Below are 18,255 nucleotides of genomic sequence, written 5' to 3' on the forward strand. Positions count from 1 at the left end.
ATGATGGGATTAATAGCGATACACCATCCCTGCATAGGCAATAGTATTGCATTTGGATTTAAGAAATCAAGGGAGGTTATCAAAAAGCCACTGACATTCAAGAGCAGGACCTTTTTTTTAAAATAATCTCAAAGACTTACAGACAACTATAAAAATTAAGAGCATCTTTGGTACACTGGTTTCTCTAAGTGCCAGCATTCAGCAATGAAAAGGCAGCGCTTTTCTTGTCCAGATCTAGAGAAAGAAAGTGCGATCAGTTATTTAGATCTGATTTATACCTTAAGAGAGTGGCTGCCACTCTCTGTGATTTCAGGGAAGCTGGGTATCAAGGAGCAATTTCCAAAGAATTGAAAGCTAGTGCCGGGTTATGAATAAACTCTGAGACGCTTTGACCTTCCCTGTCAAATGACAAGGCCATAAATATGTTGGTAATTCTGCTTTGTTGTGAGTACCTGTTCTTTTCCATCATAGTAGGGTTTCTAGGATACCAAAAATTGGTAACAGCAAAAGGAAAACAAAATTTATTGTATAAAAAAATTAGTAAAGCAGCAAATACAAGGTGGGACACACAGGATGCAGCTTCTCGTGTCTTACTTCTGAAATATGCAGAATATCCAATTTTGGAAACTTGATAATGGCCAAATCAAATTTAAAATAACACTGTGGTCACATCTTACCATATATTTAAATGTAGAAAGATTATGTGACTTTGGGACAGGAAGAGAGATCATTAACACACACTATTTTTAGTGCTTTCTTTTCCCACTATGCCAAAAATCATTGTGAAATATGGTTCGTTCTTCCTTTGTTGTGGTCCTTTTTAATAATCATATACAGTGTGGTGATCTTTAGTACTTAGAGTGGCACTAAGCATAAAATGATGGTGTTTCGTGATTGTTTCATCTATCTTCATTTCATAACTGTTAGGGAACATTTTTCTCCTACTTCACCGTTACCTTTCCCAAGTTCATACAATAGCTTAAGAAAAAATAAAGATAAAGTAGGAAAAATCAGTCTAGGTAACCTCTAGAGACTGGAAGGAAAAAGTAGCAGGATTTTTTTTTTCCGTTATGAACAACAACAAAAACTTGTCAATTTTAGGCTTTTTAAAAAGGGATCCATATACTCTTTTGAACAACAATGTTTCTAAAATGCCCATTTTTCTGCTTTATGGACAGTTAAAGGAGCCGAAGGGTCAGAGACTGAGAACGAAGATGGCCCTGGGGATGCAGAGACCACACAGTACAGACAGAGGCATCTGGAAAACGACAGCCAGAGGTTCAGGGTCATTAGCCAGCCTTGTCCTGCAGCAGGTTGCCCAGGACCCTGGGACATGCTGTATACCCTTCAGAGTTCCCGTGTATGTCAGGAACTTGGGGTTGGCAGAACACTTTAGGCAGAGGGTCTCAGAAGGTATTTGGCCTCGGGCCTCTGACTCTAGGACCCACTTGTGCAGCTGGCCAGCTGGCTCTGGCTGCAGGTGGGGGTGCGGGCCCCATTCCTCTCCACATGGGCTCCCTACAAGACTGCTCCAGCATCCTGGTGGCATAGTGACTGGCTTCCTCTAGAGCAAGCTGTACCTTTTATTTATTTATTTTTTAAAATTACTGTGGCCTCAGAATGAGGCCATCACTTCTACAGTCTCCTGCTGAGGAATACAGGAGGCATACATACTAAGAAGCAAAGTTCATTGTGGATGCTCTTGGGGCCTGACTGCCACGGAGAGAGAGGAGGAGGAAGAGGCTGAGCACCTGCACCTGTGTGAACGGAGGAGGGTTAAAGACCAAATGGATCAGCCAGATATGAGGGCATATGATGGTGCTGGCCTGAGTGCATGTGAGCTGTGACCATTGGAGACTGCTCTCATCTCCCTTGTTACTTCAACCCAACACATCATGGCCAGTGTGTTTGTGCCCTCATCATCATAATCTCTTCTCCTGCACAGAAATGCAAACTAAATAGCATTAAGACATATTTGTCCACAAAAATCTTAGCAAAACTTTTTCTCAAGAGGTAAAAAAAACTATATAATCCCCTTCATTACCCACATGTCTTCCAAAGCCCCCACAAAACAGTATCACTCCTTGTGCATTTCTGATGTCAAAGGCTCTTATCTAGAAGAGGTATAAAAATAAGACTACTGTAAATATTAAGATTATGGTTTACATAACTTGAAATGTGTGTATACTCCAACATTTTGGCCAAGACACATAGATTGTATGTCATGAAGTGCTACAGTAGGATTTCCTTATGAGTTAGAAGTAGGGTGTGAGAAAATAAGAAAAAGCATTAGCTTATCAGTTGGAAAGAGGAACAGCCACCATCTGAGATAAAAAAAAAAAAAAGCTGTTGAATATGGTAGCTTCAAGGTAAAATATCAGGATATATAAAGTAGGCAGTTGAACATTCAAAACCAGAATTTGGAGGAATGGTCCGGGCTAGAGATATACATTTAGGATTTGACAAAATCCAGATGACTGAGATCTTAGGAGCATGGTATAGATAGATTATAGAGGAAGATCCAGCTGAGATATGGGGCCTATGTCCTGAAGTTCTACAGTGTTAAGATTTTGGAGAGAAGAGGAGGAGCTGGGAAAGGAGATGTGGGTTAAAAGAAAAACAAAGAGAGTGTGGTTTTCTGAAAGCAAGGTAAAGATGGTATTTCAAAGAGGAGGGGTCGAAAATCCTGTGCACTGTAGGCTGGTAGGTTGAGTTGGGTGAGAACTAATGATGGCCTTTAGATTTACCAGTTTGAGGCCATTGGTTGTTCTGATGAAAACCAACTTAAAAGGGAGGCGGGGCAAAAGCAAAAGTTTATTTGGAATGACTCTAAGAGAACCCTGGAGGGCAGTAACTGGATTCAGTACATTTAGACAAGCTTTCCTAGGAATTTCAATATGAAAAGGAACCAAGAAATGGGTGTAATGAGGTGGTAACTGGCAGAAGTTGGGAGTAAAGACTAGATGTAGGAAACTGCTAAGCTTAGTGCCCCTGTATGATAAATATTTATTGTATTTGTACTGTTTGCCCCACAGTGAAAAGCTTTGTAGATATGAAAATTAATGAGACATGACTCCTGTCCTTGAGTTCAAGCAGTGTGCCCAGTACCTTGCACAGACAGCTGCAAGTCAGGAATGGTACTGAGGCGGCATCTGAGCTGTGCTAGAACTTGTGTCATCTGAATATTAACCTACCTGCCTCTTGTTAATATTTTATAACACTTATGGGGAAAACAGTGTTTTTATTTGCTCCTGATTCATATAGATGTCTTAGTTTATAAAAAAAAATGCTTTTCATATCTTTGTTTTCTTGATCTTAGCCTTGTTATTGATTTTGGTTTAACTATTTTACACCTCTGGAAAACCCAGTAAATGTGTTTTGAAAACATGAATGAGGGTCCCATGAGTCTTCTCTGCCTCTTATATACAACCATTAACAACAAACAGTTAAGGGAATGGAGATAATAAATGGAATTGGAAGTGTTGAAGATGGGTAGATGAGAGCAAAGCAGGCAGGTGTTTGTTCCCTTAGTAATTCATTCATTTACTGTGTAAGTACTACTAACCATGAACAAGTTAGCACAAAAGCCTAACTTAGAGACTGAATGTAAGGAACAAAAAGGGAAAAAAAAAAAGAACGGGATGAAAGCAAAAGAATGAAATGAGCCTCATCAGCTTTTACAGTTAGAAGCCTAAAAGATGTGACAAGGTAGTAAAGAGACGTGGACATTAAAATCAAGACGTGCTTACATTCAGATCTCTGGTCTGCCAGGTACCAGCTGAGTTGTGTGAACAAGGGAGGCCCAGGTGGAGGGGCAGCTGTGCCTAGGGAAACTCTGGGAAGGTGATGGCCTATCACACTGGGCTCTGCACAGCCCTTTTCCAGTAAGAAGCTAGAGCAGTTAAGACAAGGAGCAGAATGGCAATGTATTCCTCAGTGCCTGCATTCCAGCAGCTGCTCACCCGTCAGGAGAAAACGTGGGAAACAAGGCCAGTGGATTTAAAAATCTGATAGGAACTTTACCAAAATTATTGCTGGCATTGAAAAAAATTAAAATAACTGTGCTACCATAGGATTAGGCTCAGAATATACTGAGAATTCAAAAAAAATAATTTTAAGGTTATGGCACCAAATATGAGACCTCAGAAAGTCTTAAACTTTTCTAAAAAAAAAAATGAACAAAGTGAAGGAAGTAGAAAGTAATTTGGTAAAAGCTAAAGCTTCTTCATCATGGAGATATAATTCTTCCTGAGATATCTTAATGTTTAATGAAAGTGTACTATAAAAATGTTTGAATAAAAAATGTTTCTTTTACTCTCTCCTAATATTTCATGTGAGTCTAATGAAGGATAATCACACTAATTTTCTTTTTATAAATGATTGGGGCAAGGTGACTGGATTATAAAAGGGGGGATACAAATAAAGCCTATATTCCAATTAAACATGATAGAAGAAGGGTACCTAAGTCAACATTTATAGTATAATTCCTAAAGCTCTGTTCTTGGAACATTGCACATCGTATGATATTTAGTACTGAGAATAATTCAGTAAGGTAGTATTATAGTTTCCATTTTATATAAAAATACATAATGTACTGTATACATTTACATAAAAATGTACATGGTACATGCATTTTAAGTGTGCTTTGAAAACTACTGACAGAGGTTTCCTGAGGATTGATTGTGCTTCATGTATCCTAGTGTACAGGTAAGCAAACATCTGGACAAAGAACATGAGGTCTCCCTCAGGAGCCTTTTAGGTCATCTACTCAAATTTTGAAAAAGATGATTTTTCATGGCATATTGACACCTTTTCATGTTAACATAATTTTCCCTTTTACTCTAACCAATTAACCAATCAGAAATTTATTAGACATATAATTATGTCTTTCTTATACTCTATATCTAACAGGAAAAAAAGGACTCCTTATATTTAAGTCTACACATGATTATGTCAGTAGATTCAATAAAAGAATTTGACAAAACAGAGCATCTGTTAATGTTTAAAACACAAGAAAAACTAGTAGAAGGAACATACCTCAACATAGTTAAAGGCTATATATGTTAAACCCAAGGCCAACATCATTCAAAAAGGAGGAAAACTTAAAGCTTTCCCTTGAAAAACAAGAACAAGACAGGGATGCCCACTTTTACCAGTTCTATTCAACAGAGTCCTTGAATCAGCTGAAAGAGAAATTAGGAAAACTATTACATTTACAATAGCATCAAAAAAAAATAAAATACATGGGAATAATCCAACAAAAGAGGGTGAAAGACCTCTATAATGAAAACTGCAGAACACTAGAGAGAGAAATGGAGGAAGACCTTAGAACATGAAAAGACCACCCAATATTCTTGGATAGGAAGAATTAATATTGTAAAATTGGCCATACTATCAAAAGGGCTATACTGATTTAATGCAATTCCTATTAAAATTCCAATGACATTCTTCATAGAAGTAGAAAAAGCAGTCATTGAAATTCATTTGGAAAAATAAGAGTCCCAGAATAGCCAAAGCAATCGTTAGCGAGAAAAGCAAAGCAGGAAGCATCACAATAACAGACCTTAAATTATGCTACAGAGATATAGTAACAAAAAGCAGCATGTTATTGGCACCAAAACAGACATGAAGACCAATGGAACAGAATAGGACACACAGAGACAAATCCATGGAAATACAATTACCTCAAACTAGATAAAGGCACCAAAAATATACATTGGAGAAAAGATAGCCTCTTCAACAAATGGTGCTGGAAAAACTGGAAATCCATATTGTAGAAGAATGAAATTTAACCCCTATCTCTTACCCTGCACAAAACTCAACTCAAAGTAGATCAAAGACCTAGGAATTAGACCACAAATCCTGCACATAGTAGAAGAAAATGTAGGCCCCACACTTTAGCATGTCAGCTTAGGGAGTGACATCCTCAATAAGACTTTCTAAAGTACAAGAAGTAAAATAAAAAAAAATCAGTGAGATAGCATCAAACTAAAAAGCCTTATCACAGCAAAGGAAACAATCAGAGTGGAAGAGAGAGCCTACAGAATGGGAGAAAATCTTTGCTATCTGCACCTCAGATAAGGTGTTAATTTTCAGGGTATGCAAAGAACTCAAAAAGCAAATAACCCATTCAATAAATGGGCAAAGGAACTAAACATATACCTCTCAGGAGAAGAAATACAGTCAAAAATATATTAAAAATAAATTCAACATCTCTAACAGAGAAATGCACATTAAAATTACACTGAGATTTCATCCTACTCCAGTCAGAATGGCAATTATCAAGAATACAAGTAACAATAAATGTGAGGATGTGGGGGGAAAGGCACACACATACATTGCTGGTGGGACTGCAAATTGGTGCAAACACTCTGGAAAGCAGTATACAGATTCCTCAAAAAACTAGGAATTGAACCACTATTTGATCTAGTTATCCCACTTTTTTGGTTTATACCCAACAGATTTAAACTCAGCATACTACAGTGACACAGCCACATTAATGCTTATAGCAGCTTAATTCACAATAAGCTAAACTATGGAAACAACCTGGATGTCCTTCAACAGATGAATGGATAAAGAAAATGCCATTTATATACACAATGGAATAGCACTTGGCCATAAAGAAGAATGACTTTATGAATTTAACTGGTAAATGGATGGATCTGGAGACTATCATGCTAAGTAAAATAAGCCAATCACCCCCAAAAATGGGTCAAATATGCTCTCTGATATGTGGATGGTAACCCACAACAAGGATGAGGGAGAATAGAAGTTCAGTGGATTAAACAAAGGGCAATAAGGAATGCAGGTAAGGGAGGTGGATAGGAATAGGAAAGGCAGTGGAATGAACCCGACATAATTTTCCTATGTTCATGTATGAACACACCACAGTGAATCTCACCATCGTATACCTCTGTAAGACTGGGACCCTAATTAGAATAAAATGTATTTTATTCTTTTAGAAATATACCAAAATGGTTTCCACTGTCATGTATAACCAAAAAGAATTTTAAAAAGGCTCCTTGCTGTCAAAGAAATCTTATTATAATAGATACAATGTGAACCCGTCTAAGAGATGCAACACAGTAGCAAAATGGTCCATTTTGTGGCACAAATGATTAAACATTGTAGTGGTTAGGAGTACATCACCTGTGCTGTGCTGGGAACATGGGAGGGTCATGGAGAAGCAGGGCATGCCCTGGGCTTTGGGGTTTCTCCAGATTAAGGATGGAGCAGTGGAGTAGGAATAGATAGGAGGATGTGGGCATCCTGATCCTATTCCATGCTGACAAGAGCATCCATCTGAAGTGATTTCAAAATGCTTAGATCATTCTGATTGAAAATACATATATCTTGTCTTGTTCCCATTGTTAAAAATGCTTACTTTGGGGACAAATACTGTCTTTAGAAGTCATCCTTTTAAAAGTCAGCATCTTTTGGAGGGGTCAAGTGTAAGTTTTTGACAATTTAGTGTGAGAGCACTCAGCAGATTATTTTCTCTGTCTAGAATAAAGGAAAGCAGAAAGATAGGGCAGAGCACACTGTAAGAAAGCATAAATAGAGAGGTGATACAGAGCAAAGGATGGACATTGGTTGCATCAAATTTATTTTGAAGTAGTCCAGTGTCAGAAGGTTAATCAAAATTTCAGCCTGTCATGATAATATTTTAACATCTAATTTTAATATCTAACAATAGCAGTTTATTTCACAAATATTTTTCACTTTAACTTAGCTGTCTGTAAAAAAAGATTTTCTTTGGAATGAGGATTAAACATTAATTGCTCAATAGTGGAGCACGTCTAAACTAGTATCAGAGCATCCGTGATTTCAGCATGAGTATATTCAACAATTTCCAAAATAAAAATCCAGGGTAGGTTATTCATTAATTTTAAGACATATCATTGAAGTGTTCTGGCTGTGAAAATATTAAACAAAATATCATTTTGCAGAATTACTACTGTTCCAAGTCAGTGTTTCCCTAAGTAGTGTCATGAGGGAAGAACAGTTCTCATGCGGAGGTATGAGGTCCTGTTTGAGAGATGCAGGGAGCTTGGCAGCAAGGGAGGCTGCAAAACACTCATTCAGGAAAATGGTTTTTGTTTGTTTTTTTTTTTTTTCTGCAAGACTACCTAGAGCACAGATGCACTGACAGACATTGTGACTTCCAAGAGGACAACCCAGGGAGCAGTTTTTCCAATCTTCTCTGACCTTGGCAGTAGTGTTCTGTGCAGAGCATTTTGGAAAATTATCTAACGTGATCTGAAACTCTAAAAAGCTATCTAAAGATAAGATATTAATGCATTTTCAAAAGAAAATACTGAGATCATTCTCTCTCTCTCTCTCTTTCACACACACACACACACACACACACACGCACACACACACACTCCTTACAAGCATCTACTTAGCATGTATGTGTATATGCTACATATAAACACATGCAGCATTGGTTAGTACATTTCAGGTATTAGTATTTCAGGTAAACCACCAGGCTTCTATTTTGAATTCTTCATTTATGGAGCAGAATCAAAGAAAATGTACAAATCTTGTAGCTCTGAGGTTTAATAACTACACGTTCATTGGGCCCACCATTTCTCTTGTGACTGCTTTTCATCCTGTGAGCAATCCCAGCGTGAAAACATTCCAGCACAAGCCTGTCTTGGTATGCAAGAAGGAACCTCTTCTGGTAAAGTGAATGCAGATCCTCCTTCTTCTTTCACTCTTTGTCCTGCAGGCTGTTTAATTTCTTGCAGTGTTTGTTGATATATTTTTAAAGCATCTGAGCAAACTTACAGGAGACGAACTTCCCGAGGTTAACCTTGTATTGAGTAATTCTGCAGCAGCATTCCACATGTACAACTGTGTATTCCTTCAATTTTAGCTGCAATTAGCCAGATAATCAGGTATAAGTTGAGTATTAGAAGCAGTTCTATGAATGACTGTCTACTTTATGAACTATCATTGTCACCCACTCCTTGAATCTTCCACACTAAGTAGGAAGTACCCTTGTGTTCTCCCTGTGTTTGGAGCTTGTGAATGATTTTATCAATTTGCTATGTATTTTGTGAGATCCATGCTAAGAACTCTTGGCATGAATGTTAGCATAGTTATTGGATTTAAAGACTCAGATATAATTAATTCATATGCCTCTATGTTTGGGATTATTCAAAGGCAAAATGTAGGTGAGCTTTAATCTTTTTTCTCAGTTATGTCATAGTCGTTTGCAAAGAGGAGGTGTGACACAAAACAAAATGACAGTGATTTCTTAGGCCTTCTAGGTACCCACTTGTATGTATTGTTGCTCTAGCTTGGAATTGGAACATAGGAGCATGATCATAAGCACAATCTCCAGACCCTGTGCCATATGAACACGTCTTGTTTTCTTTTACTAAATTAGAATTTCATACCTTATGGAGGTTTTTCGATATGTTCAAATAATCACAGTTAGAAAAGCGAAGTGGCTGTGATTGATTTTTGTTCCTTCTTTACTCATTGGACCTGCCTTTGACTTAAAGAGTTATCTTAGCTCAGGACAGAGGATGGAACAGGAACCTGTGCGATGATTCATGAGAGTCGATGGAAGCCGATGATTAGTTCATGTGCCTCTGGTCTTCAGTGATGGCATAAATCCTGAGGAAGTTCTGTAACGTCAGCCGTATGCCTGCCTATGTCAAGGCACATACAGGCTAGACCTGTTAGGAATTGAGAATCCAAGGAATAAACAGAATTCCTTTATACAGTTATTCACTTTTTAAAAATGTCATGTAGACATAAGGATAGAAGAGGAAAACATAATGCTGCTGTCTTCTAACCACAAAAGGGAAATTTGCTTATTTATAAATATAAAGACCATTCACAGATGGCAAAGCACCTCTTGGGAACAAGAGAAAAAAAAAAGTTAATTGATTATAGGCTAAGACCTATCTGTGAATTCTCAAGTCCACAAACTAGTTTTTTCCCTTAAAATTGAAAATTTTAAGGTCCGTTGATTCTTAAAATAACAAAGAAAGCAGTGAGCACAGAGCAAAGCTACATAAGAAAGCTTACTACTGCACCATTTAAATCAACGATTTTATAACAGCCATTCCTTTCCCTGGGAAAATAAAACTTAACATGTATATGTGTTGTTTCCTTTGCATTATATGATGTAAGCTGAAGAGTTTTCTCTTAGGGAATTAATATCCACCAGATGAAAAATAATTCCTTCTTTCCTTTGTCAAACATACCAGACATACCCGTGTTTCAGCTAACCATGTCCACACTATTAAGCAGATCCAAAACAGGGGGAAGACAATCATCAGTTAACAAACAGGAATGAACTGTAATACACCAAAGCTGAGACAAACCAGGAAGATAGGAATCCCTCTCTGGTAAGGAAGACAGCAGGTCTCATTGTCAGAAATGATGTCACCAGCAGAGGCACAGAGATCTGGGCCCATGCATACTTCTCCGTTCCTCCCTCTAGAGCTAGGGAACCCTGTGATTTGGCCACCCACTGCCCAGGAAGCTTAGGTTACCTGGAACCACTCTGGTAACATAGTGCTCTCTCATGGGGCCCTAGGACGAGAGCCTTTGATCAGGAAACTGGACCAGAATCCACCTTCCCCCAAACATCTCGGCACCTATTCCTTTACTGCAGAAACCAAAGTAATTCTGAGGAAACCAGAATTTCCAGGAGCCCCCCTGCCCTTATGACATTTTAGCGTCAGGAGGCTTTATCACTCCTGAGAATGGGTTCACGCATGCTCCGGTTGGCATGGAGGGAGGATCACTTGTAAAGCATTCAGTATTTGTATCTTCGGAGAGAAGTACTGCTAGGGTGGAGGATGGTCAGCAGAAACAAAACTCAGGTTTACATGGTGAACTGTTCAGCCGACATCAGTTTAGAGGAGACCTCCATGCAAACAGTAAGGACTCACGCCTGGCATGAAATAAAACTGTTCCCCAGAGGGAAAAGGCAGGAGAGGTTGTACCAGCTGCCAAGAAGTGGCTGCGTGTTCTTTTTGGGTGGTGCTGTATCTCCTGTAGGTACAGACCTCATTGCTGTTGGTCCTGTATAAGGGTGAGAAATGGTCATTGTGAGACATTTTTTTAAATTAGTAGACTTCAGTTTTTAGGTTTACAGAAAACTGAGCAGATGAGACACAGTTTTCCTCCCTGCCCCCATTATCTTGGCTCATTTGTTACCAGGGATGGACTCAGATTGATATGTCAGTATTAACCAAAGCCATAGTTGACATTAACATTCACCCTGCGGCACGGTACTCCTGTGGCTCTTGACCAATGAATTATGTCAGTGTTCACCATTAGGGTTTCACACAGATGGTCTCACTGGCCCAACACTGCCCTGTCTTCTACCCATCCGTTGCCACCTCAGTCACCTTAAGTGGACATCTGACACAACGCTGGCATCTCCCCGGTGGTCTTGGCCTGCAAACCCCTTCCTCTTCCTTTTCAGAGTTGATGCCTCCAGTTCCCATCGGGGGTCCTCATGTATGTAACAAGCTACCTTGAAAAAATTCTTGTTAGGATCAATCCAGGTGAAAGTTTCTAGGATGAGTCAGCTTCCACCCGACACGTGTTGTTAATATGAAGCAGGACGAACCACGGGAGGGTTGGGGTGCCTGCAGCCGCATCTACAGTGCTCATTAAGCTTCTTTCCTTTCTCTTCCCTTCTTGATGGCCGTCCCTCCTGTCCTGCAGGGAAAGCACAGGTTGCACGTGGACACCGGGATGGAAGGAAGTTGGTGCGGCCTCATTCCTGTTGGACAGCCGTGTGATCATGTGACAACCACAGGCCTGAAGTGGAACCTCAGTAAGTAAAGCCCCTCCATAAAGGGGAGTTTTCTTTTCTGCTGTCCAGGATTACAATCTCTGAGTCATAAGGTATTTCACTGTTTAACAGAGAAGCTGCCTGATGATTTTGCAAAGTGTCTGTGACCAGAAATATATAAGCTTTCCAGTTTCTTTACATCCTCACCAACAATTGTTATTATCTGTTTTTTGTTTAGTTTTGCTTAGTTTGGTGGCTATGAAGGTGGCGTCCTACTGGGTTTTGATTTGCATTTCCTTGATGACTAATGTCATCAAATTTCCTTTCTTGTCCTTATGGGACTTTTATATACTTTCCTTAGAGAAACTCCTATCCAGGTCTTTTGATCAGCTATTAATTAGATTACTCTGCTTTGCACTGAGTTGTAAATCCTTTGTGTATTTTAGAATTGAGTCCTTTATCAGATGTGTGACTTGCAAATATTTTCTAAGAGTGCTTGGCCTATATTTTTATTTCTGAAGATTAATTAACTAAATTTGTTAACTTAATGTGATAAAGTCCAAGTTTCTTTATGGATCGTTCTTTTGGTGTCATCTCTAAGGACTTTTTGCCCAACTTTCTTCATGGTTTTATGCCCATGAAACCAACTTGGCTTTTTAGAAGTAGTTGCTCTAACTAAAATAGCAAGTTATTTTCATAGTCGAACTTTTGAGATATCACAATCTATGATAGCTGCCCTTATTAAATTTTAAGATGTTGTCCAACAATCACCTACTGTATTAGCTTTTAGTTATATAAAAAGTGTCAGATTTTAAACGAACAAAAAAAATGAGGGGGATCTGCATATGAACTAAATCCTGATTCCAAAGGAAACCACCAGGCATTGAGAAATAAGTCCATTCTGGCCATTAAGAATAACAGTAATTTAATCAAAGAGGTCTGACTGAAAGACAAAGCAGGCGTCCCTTGATTAACCAGTTATCTCTAAGGTTGTACATGTAAAGTATGGAACCATGTCATTCTTTTGAAGTATGGGAAACTCTTAGATTTCTACAAGGAAATAAATATTTGGAAGATAGACTTTACAAAAATCTTTTTATCAGTTACTGCTGAAACAATTAGGAAAGGCCAGAGATATTTTGGAAAACATGTCTGGAGAGCTCATCAGAATTTGAAAGGCCGGCTCCAGCAGGTCTCCTCTTGTGCTCAGAGACAGGTGACAGGCTTTGAAGCTCTCCAAGGAAACTGACATGAGCTTCCATTAGAAGCTTTTTTGAAAGCATTCCAGCCTAAAACAACAGTTTTACTCTTAAAAATTCCCATTATTTCCAAGGACCCCACCTTGACAGTGGGGAACTTCCTTCCCCCTGCGTGGCTAGTGCTACAGGAGCGAGGGGGGCAGCCGCCCAGCTTCCTGGGCCTACAGAGACAGGAAAGGGCCAGAAGAGGAGGGGGGACTCTTCTGTGCTCTTTCAAACATCCCAATTCTGTAAACCAGCTTTCTCTAGAAGGGGGGCCTTGGGCAGGATGAGGGTAGGACTCTTAACCTTCCTACGGGATAATTTTTAATCCTGTCTAAATGCAATATGTTGTTATTTGTTCGTGTAGTTACAGATTGCTTTGACTTTTGAAATAATTATTTTTTATCTACATGTTTATGAAAATATATTAAAAGCAACTTCAAGGATGTTGCGAGAAATAGAGAAATAGAGTGCAAATAGTTTGTTCCATCAATTATCCGTGGGAAAATTCTTATTTTAGGGTTCTTTTAACTCATGAAAGATAATAAAAATAATTGTGAATGACATCATGTTGACCTGAAGAAGAGTGAATAGATTTTGTTCAGAGGGCTCCTGAGTCTCTCAGCTCCCTCCATGTGGGAAAAGAGCCCTGAGGTCAATGTTAGATTGTCTGTCACAGCCATGGAGTGGGCTTGGGCTCGGAGAGGGGGAAAAGTCTGCAGGCGCTTAGTCAGGAGCTGCCTCACTCCTCCGGTCAGTGGTAAGCAATTCGCCCTGGGGAAACAGGTCAGAGTCCTCCGCAGGTGGCCGCATGGCTTGGTCTCTGCCCATCCACACACTTCAAATCTGATGCCACAAGTTCCAAAAATGATCTGATTTGTTACCAACTTGTAATATCTCACATGACATTCTGACTTAAAAGAAAAAAGTATGAAAGCTGCCCATGTCCCATCTCCCAGAAGAGAAATGTTCCGAGTGTTATCAAAGCGGATTATAGTTACAGCGTTTTAGTTCGTGGTAGCATGCTATGGACGTTCATTGACTTGCGTCTTGTGCAGGAGTGTCTTTGGGATGTAAACACTTGGGAATAAAAGAGCTGCCTCTTCCATGCTGCACTGTTACCTCTACTAGATGCACCACATTACCCTGCCCAGTGGGTGTGCCAGGACACACTCACCCCCGGGGGCACCAGGGTCCCCTGCCCCACATCCTTACCAGTTCTTGGTATTGTCAGACTCATTTCTACCCGTCAGACCCTAACTAATTTTTCCTTATGATCCCAGCTGGCGAGGGTCAGCAGCTTTATGTAGTCATTAGCCATGGTGAATCCACTTATGTGGATTGCTGCGTTCTTTCGCCTGGGCTATTGATTTCTAGAAATTTCTCTTTGTTTTTATGAGAAGAAAGGTTATAAGAGTTAAATGCAGAGAAATTTTTAAATCTTTGTCCTTAATGTTGGTAACATTTATGTCTGAAGCCATCTCTATTTCTCCATGGTTGTGAAAGTACTTTCAATTTGGTTTTTAAGGTTTAGTTTTAGGAATTTGTTTCACTTGAAATTCATTTCTGTGCATGATATGAGATAGGAATCCATATTTTTGTCTTCCTGATTGTAAATTCCCTAGAATCATTTATCATCCTTTCTCCAAAGATTTTCACATGTGTGGGTGTTTCTTGGACCTCTGCTGTCTTCCCTTGGTTTACATATTGCTGCTCTGATGCCACACTGCCCTGGTTCCTGGGCTTTACAATAGGTATGGAATGGGAATGAGTCTCCAGCCTTCTTCTTCAGAATTTTCATGACTATTCCTGGCTTCTCACTTTTCGTCATAAATTTTAGAATCGGTAATTCCATCATAATTTGTATTGGAGTTACGTTTATTTAGTTGCTGAACACTTTAATCATTTCTAAAAATGTGACTATAGATTCACTTGACTTTTCTACAGACAAGCGTATTTCTTTTCATAGTCAAGTTCTCTTGCTTCTGCATTCGAAAGAAATGTCAAAGCCAGCCTCAGCAAAAGCAAGGCGCTAAGCATCTCAGTGAGACCCTTTCCCTAAATGAAATACAAATAGGACTGAGGATGTGGCTCAATGGTCAGGTGTCCCTGAGTTCAATCCCCAGTACCTGCCCACCCCCCAATAAAAAGGCTCTGAAATGGCAGCTTTAAGAAAGCCAGTATGTGCTTCCTCACAGTGCAGTGCAGGGGTAGGCAGTTACAGGGAGGCTCTTTAGGACGTCCTCCATCCTCCACCTGCGTGTCCTGGTCATGTCTGTTGCACTTCAGCCACTGTGTTCCCCATGACATCGAGAGGGAGGGAAGGGGAGAGAGGAGCAGGGGGCAGTGTGCAGTGTGCACGGCAGGACATGGGCCTTCAGAGATTCCCACCTCCCCGGCAGCCCCTCCTGAAGAGCTCTTAAATATCAGAAGTTGAGCTGGATTATGTAGTTTACTGAATTCTAAAAAGTTTTTTAATGTACCATAACATAATTGCCACTATTTTCTTAGAACTTTTTAAATTGATACATGTTCTAATAAATGACAGCATATTTTTGGTGGAATACAGTATGGTGTTTATCTAATAATTCTAGTTTCATTATCTCTTTTTTGTAGTCAAATTCTGAATTTTTCAATATTTTCTTTATTCTCACTCATGGTGGACTCTTTTGTCCTGTTTCATGTATTTGGTTGTCTTTTCATATTTCAGGTTTTGTCTGTGGAAATACTTGGAAAGTTAGTTGGGGGTGTCTTTCTAGCTCAAATTTCAAGCTGTTTCTACTAATGCCCTGAGATATAGCAGTCTTAGACTACTTAGCTGCCCAAGTATGAGGTTTCCATGAAAAATCTTCTTGTGTAAATTTTAACCACAAGGAATTGAGGTCTCTATTTCTTCTTCTCTTTCCCCATCCCCCATCCCTGTCAAAGCTCAAAGACAAGTTTAAGTTTCCTTATTCTGAAGCTTTTCTAGCAGTTCAGTAAGTTCCTTGCTGGTTTGTTCTGAATGTCTGCATCCTCCAAGTTCGTGCATTGAAAACTAATTAGCAGCCAGGCGCATGGAGCATGCCTGTGATCCCAGTGGCTCGGGAGTTCAAAGTCATCCTCAGCCATAGCAAGGCACTGAGCAACTCAGTGAGACCCTGTCTCCAAATAAAATAGGGCTGGGGATGTGGCTCAGTGATCGAGTACCCTGAGTTCAATTCCCAGTACCAAAAAACTCAAACACTTAACAGTGTGATAGAGTTAGGAGCTGAAGCCTTTGGGAATTGATTTGGCCCCTCATGAATGGGATTATTCTAAAGGAAAAAGATTTCTTGCCCTTTTCACCATGTGAGGACACAGCAAGAAGGTGCCATCTATAAACCAAGGAACGGACCCTTCACAGACCCCAAAGCTGCTATCAGTTTCTTGGATGTTCAACTTGTAGGACTTTGGGCAAGAAGTTTCTGTTGTTATCAGCTACCCAGTACATGGCCTTTTATCAAAGCGGTCTTACCAGTCTAATCCACAGGTCTACCCTTCTGTTAAGGATATGGCCCTGAATTTATATAGAGAATCAGTCCCAACTCTATAGGGGCCCAGTACCTTGATTCTTGATTCCCATTTATTTGAAAAGAAAGGCATCTTTCTTTGTCTGTGCAGCTGATATTATATCCATGGTGTCTAAGTCTGATATTGGGAATTTTGGAGAAGGGAGGCTCCCATGCTGTGGGCATGTCTTCACCATCTCCTGGTTGTTCTAGGTCCAGTAGATAAGACAAGGGTGGGGAAGGGAAACCCACTAAGTAGGAAGAGCTAGCAGCAAAGCCCAGACAAGGTTTTGGCAAAAGCTACAATTATATTCTGAACTGACTCTAATCAGACTTTGACTCCTTAAGTAGAAATTGTTAATATAAATATCCAAAGATTCATATTTTAATCACCGGGGAAATCTCAATTTTAGACTTACTCTGTTTTTGAGGTTCCAGTAAAGCCACAATCAGCCCTAAGCATGAGCCTAGGGTCCTGTCCTGGCTACATTCTTTCAGAACCCAACACACTTCTGCCCCCTTGCAGTTTCCTGTCTCCACCCTCTTGTGACCTTACTCAACCACACACCATAGGCCTCCATGTGTCTCTAAAAGATTCTCTTCAAAGATTTACTCAAATTACCTCAGTCTTGAAAAAATCTCCTCTCTGCTAGGAAAACTGCTACGTTCTCTGATTTATGAATATGTGTTAATGAGTAATGATGAAAAGTTGGATTTCCTTCCTAGATAACCTTGGTGAATTTGCAGGGGTTTCCAGGTTGCCACTCTAAGTAATAAAAATCAAATGTCACACACTAGCTCTCAGTTTATGCACCCAGTCCATCAGAGATGGCAGCACATGGTGCAAATAGAGAGGTGTCAACTCCACACATTCCTGAAGTTTTTAAAAGAATGGGACCAGTATGAACAATTGCAATAATAACATTCAGATGGCATTTGACATTTTATTTTTATGCAGTACACTAAATCTTACAATAGTCTTATAACAGTTTGTCCCCATTTTTCAAATGAGGAAAGAGCAATTCGTAGCGCTAATTAGTAAATTGTCCATAACTAGGGAAATGAACTTGAAATACAGAGAAGTAAATATAAGGAAAGTGGTAACTGTGGACAAGAAATGAAGAGAGTCTGGAAAGAAGAGAAAGTGGGTGGTAAGAAGAAAAATAAAATTCTGTGGGACAGAATAGAACTTGTCTCCTGTTTTGCTTAAGAAACACGTTAAATGGAGTTGACTTCCATTTTCCCAGGCCTCTCATTTATAACACTCAAATTGAGATCAAAATGATGTATTCATTGTTCATTCTTTTGTATTTCCTCAAAGAGATACAGAAATAAATGACAGAGGAAATAATGTCTTAGTATTGACTAAAAGGGACACTGGTCTCCTAATTCAAGTGAAAGAATTTTGAAAGAAAAGGAATATGAGAAAACAGTCTAAAAAGATTTTTCATCTTTTTGAAGAATAAAATTGTATTAAGTATATATAAGTATATAAGTACCAGGGTTTTCTGCAGGAGTTCTCTATGAAAAATCTTAAGTAATTTAAGGGACCCTAATAAGAGACCATTTTATGCATATGTAAAATTAAACTTGCTAATAATGTATTTTGGGGACAAACACTCTTACTGCTCACTCCATTAAACTCAGAAGGTGATGCTAATTCCATTGTCACAGAGCAGCTGTGGCTGAACCCATGTAGGTCGGGACCTCT

The 18,255-nt window shown here is 39.3% G+C and overlaps 1 protein-coding gene across 1 annotated transcript in view; it reads left to right on the forward strand.

Annotated features, from left to right (window-relative positions):
- Tpk1 (thiamin pyrophosphokinase 1) overlaps positions 1-18,255 on the forward strand; it is a 332,659-nt gene that overhangs the window by 231,666 nt on the left and 82,738 nt on the right. Inside the window, exon 8 of the mRNA XM_077796672.1 lies at positions 11,704-11,815. Within this exon, the coding sequence (XP_077652798.1) occupies positions 11,704-11,815 (112 nt within the window). The remainder of the gene's footprint in view (positions 1-11,703; positions 11,816-18,255) is intronic.

This window comes from Urocitellus parryii, chromosome 3 (genome assembly GCF_045843805.1).
Source record: "Urocitellus parryii isolate mUroPar1 chromosome 3, mUroPar1.hap1, whole genome shotgun sequence".
In the NCBI taxonomy this organism is placed as follows: domain Eukaryota; kingdom Metazoa; phylum Chordata; class Mammalia; order Rodentia; family Sciuridae; genus Urocitellus; species Urocitellus parryii.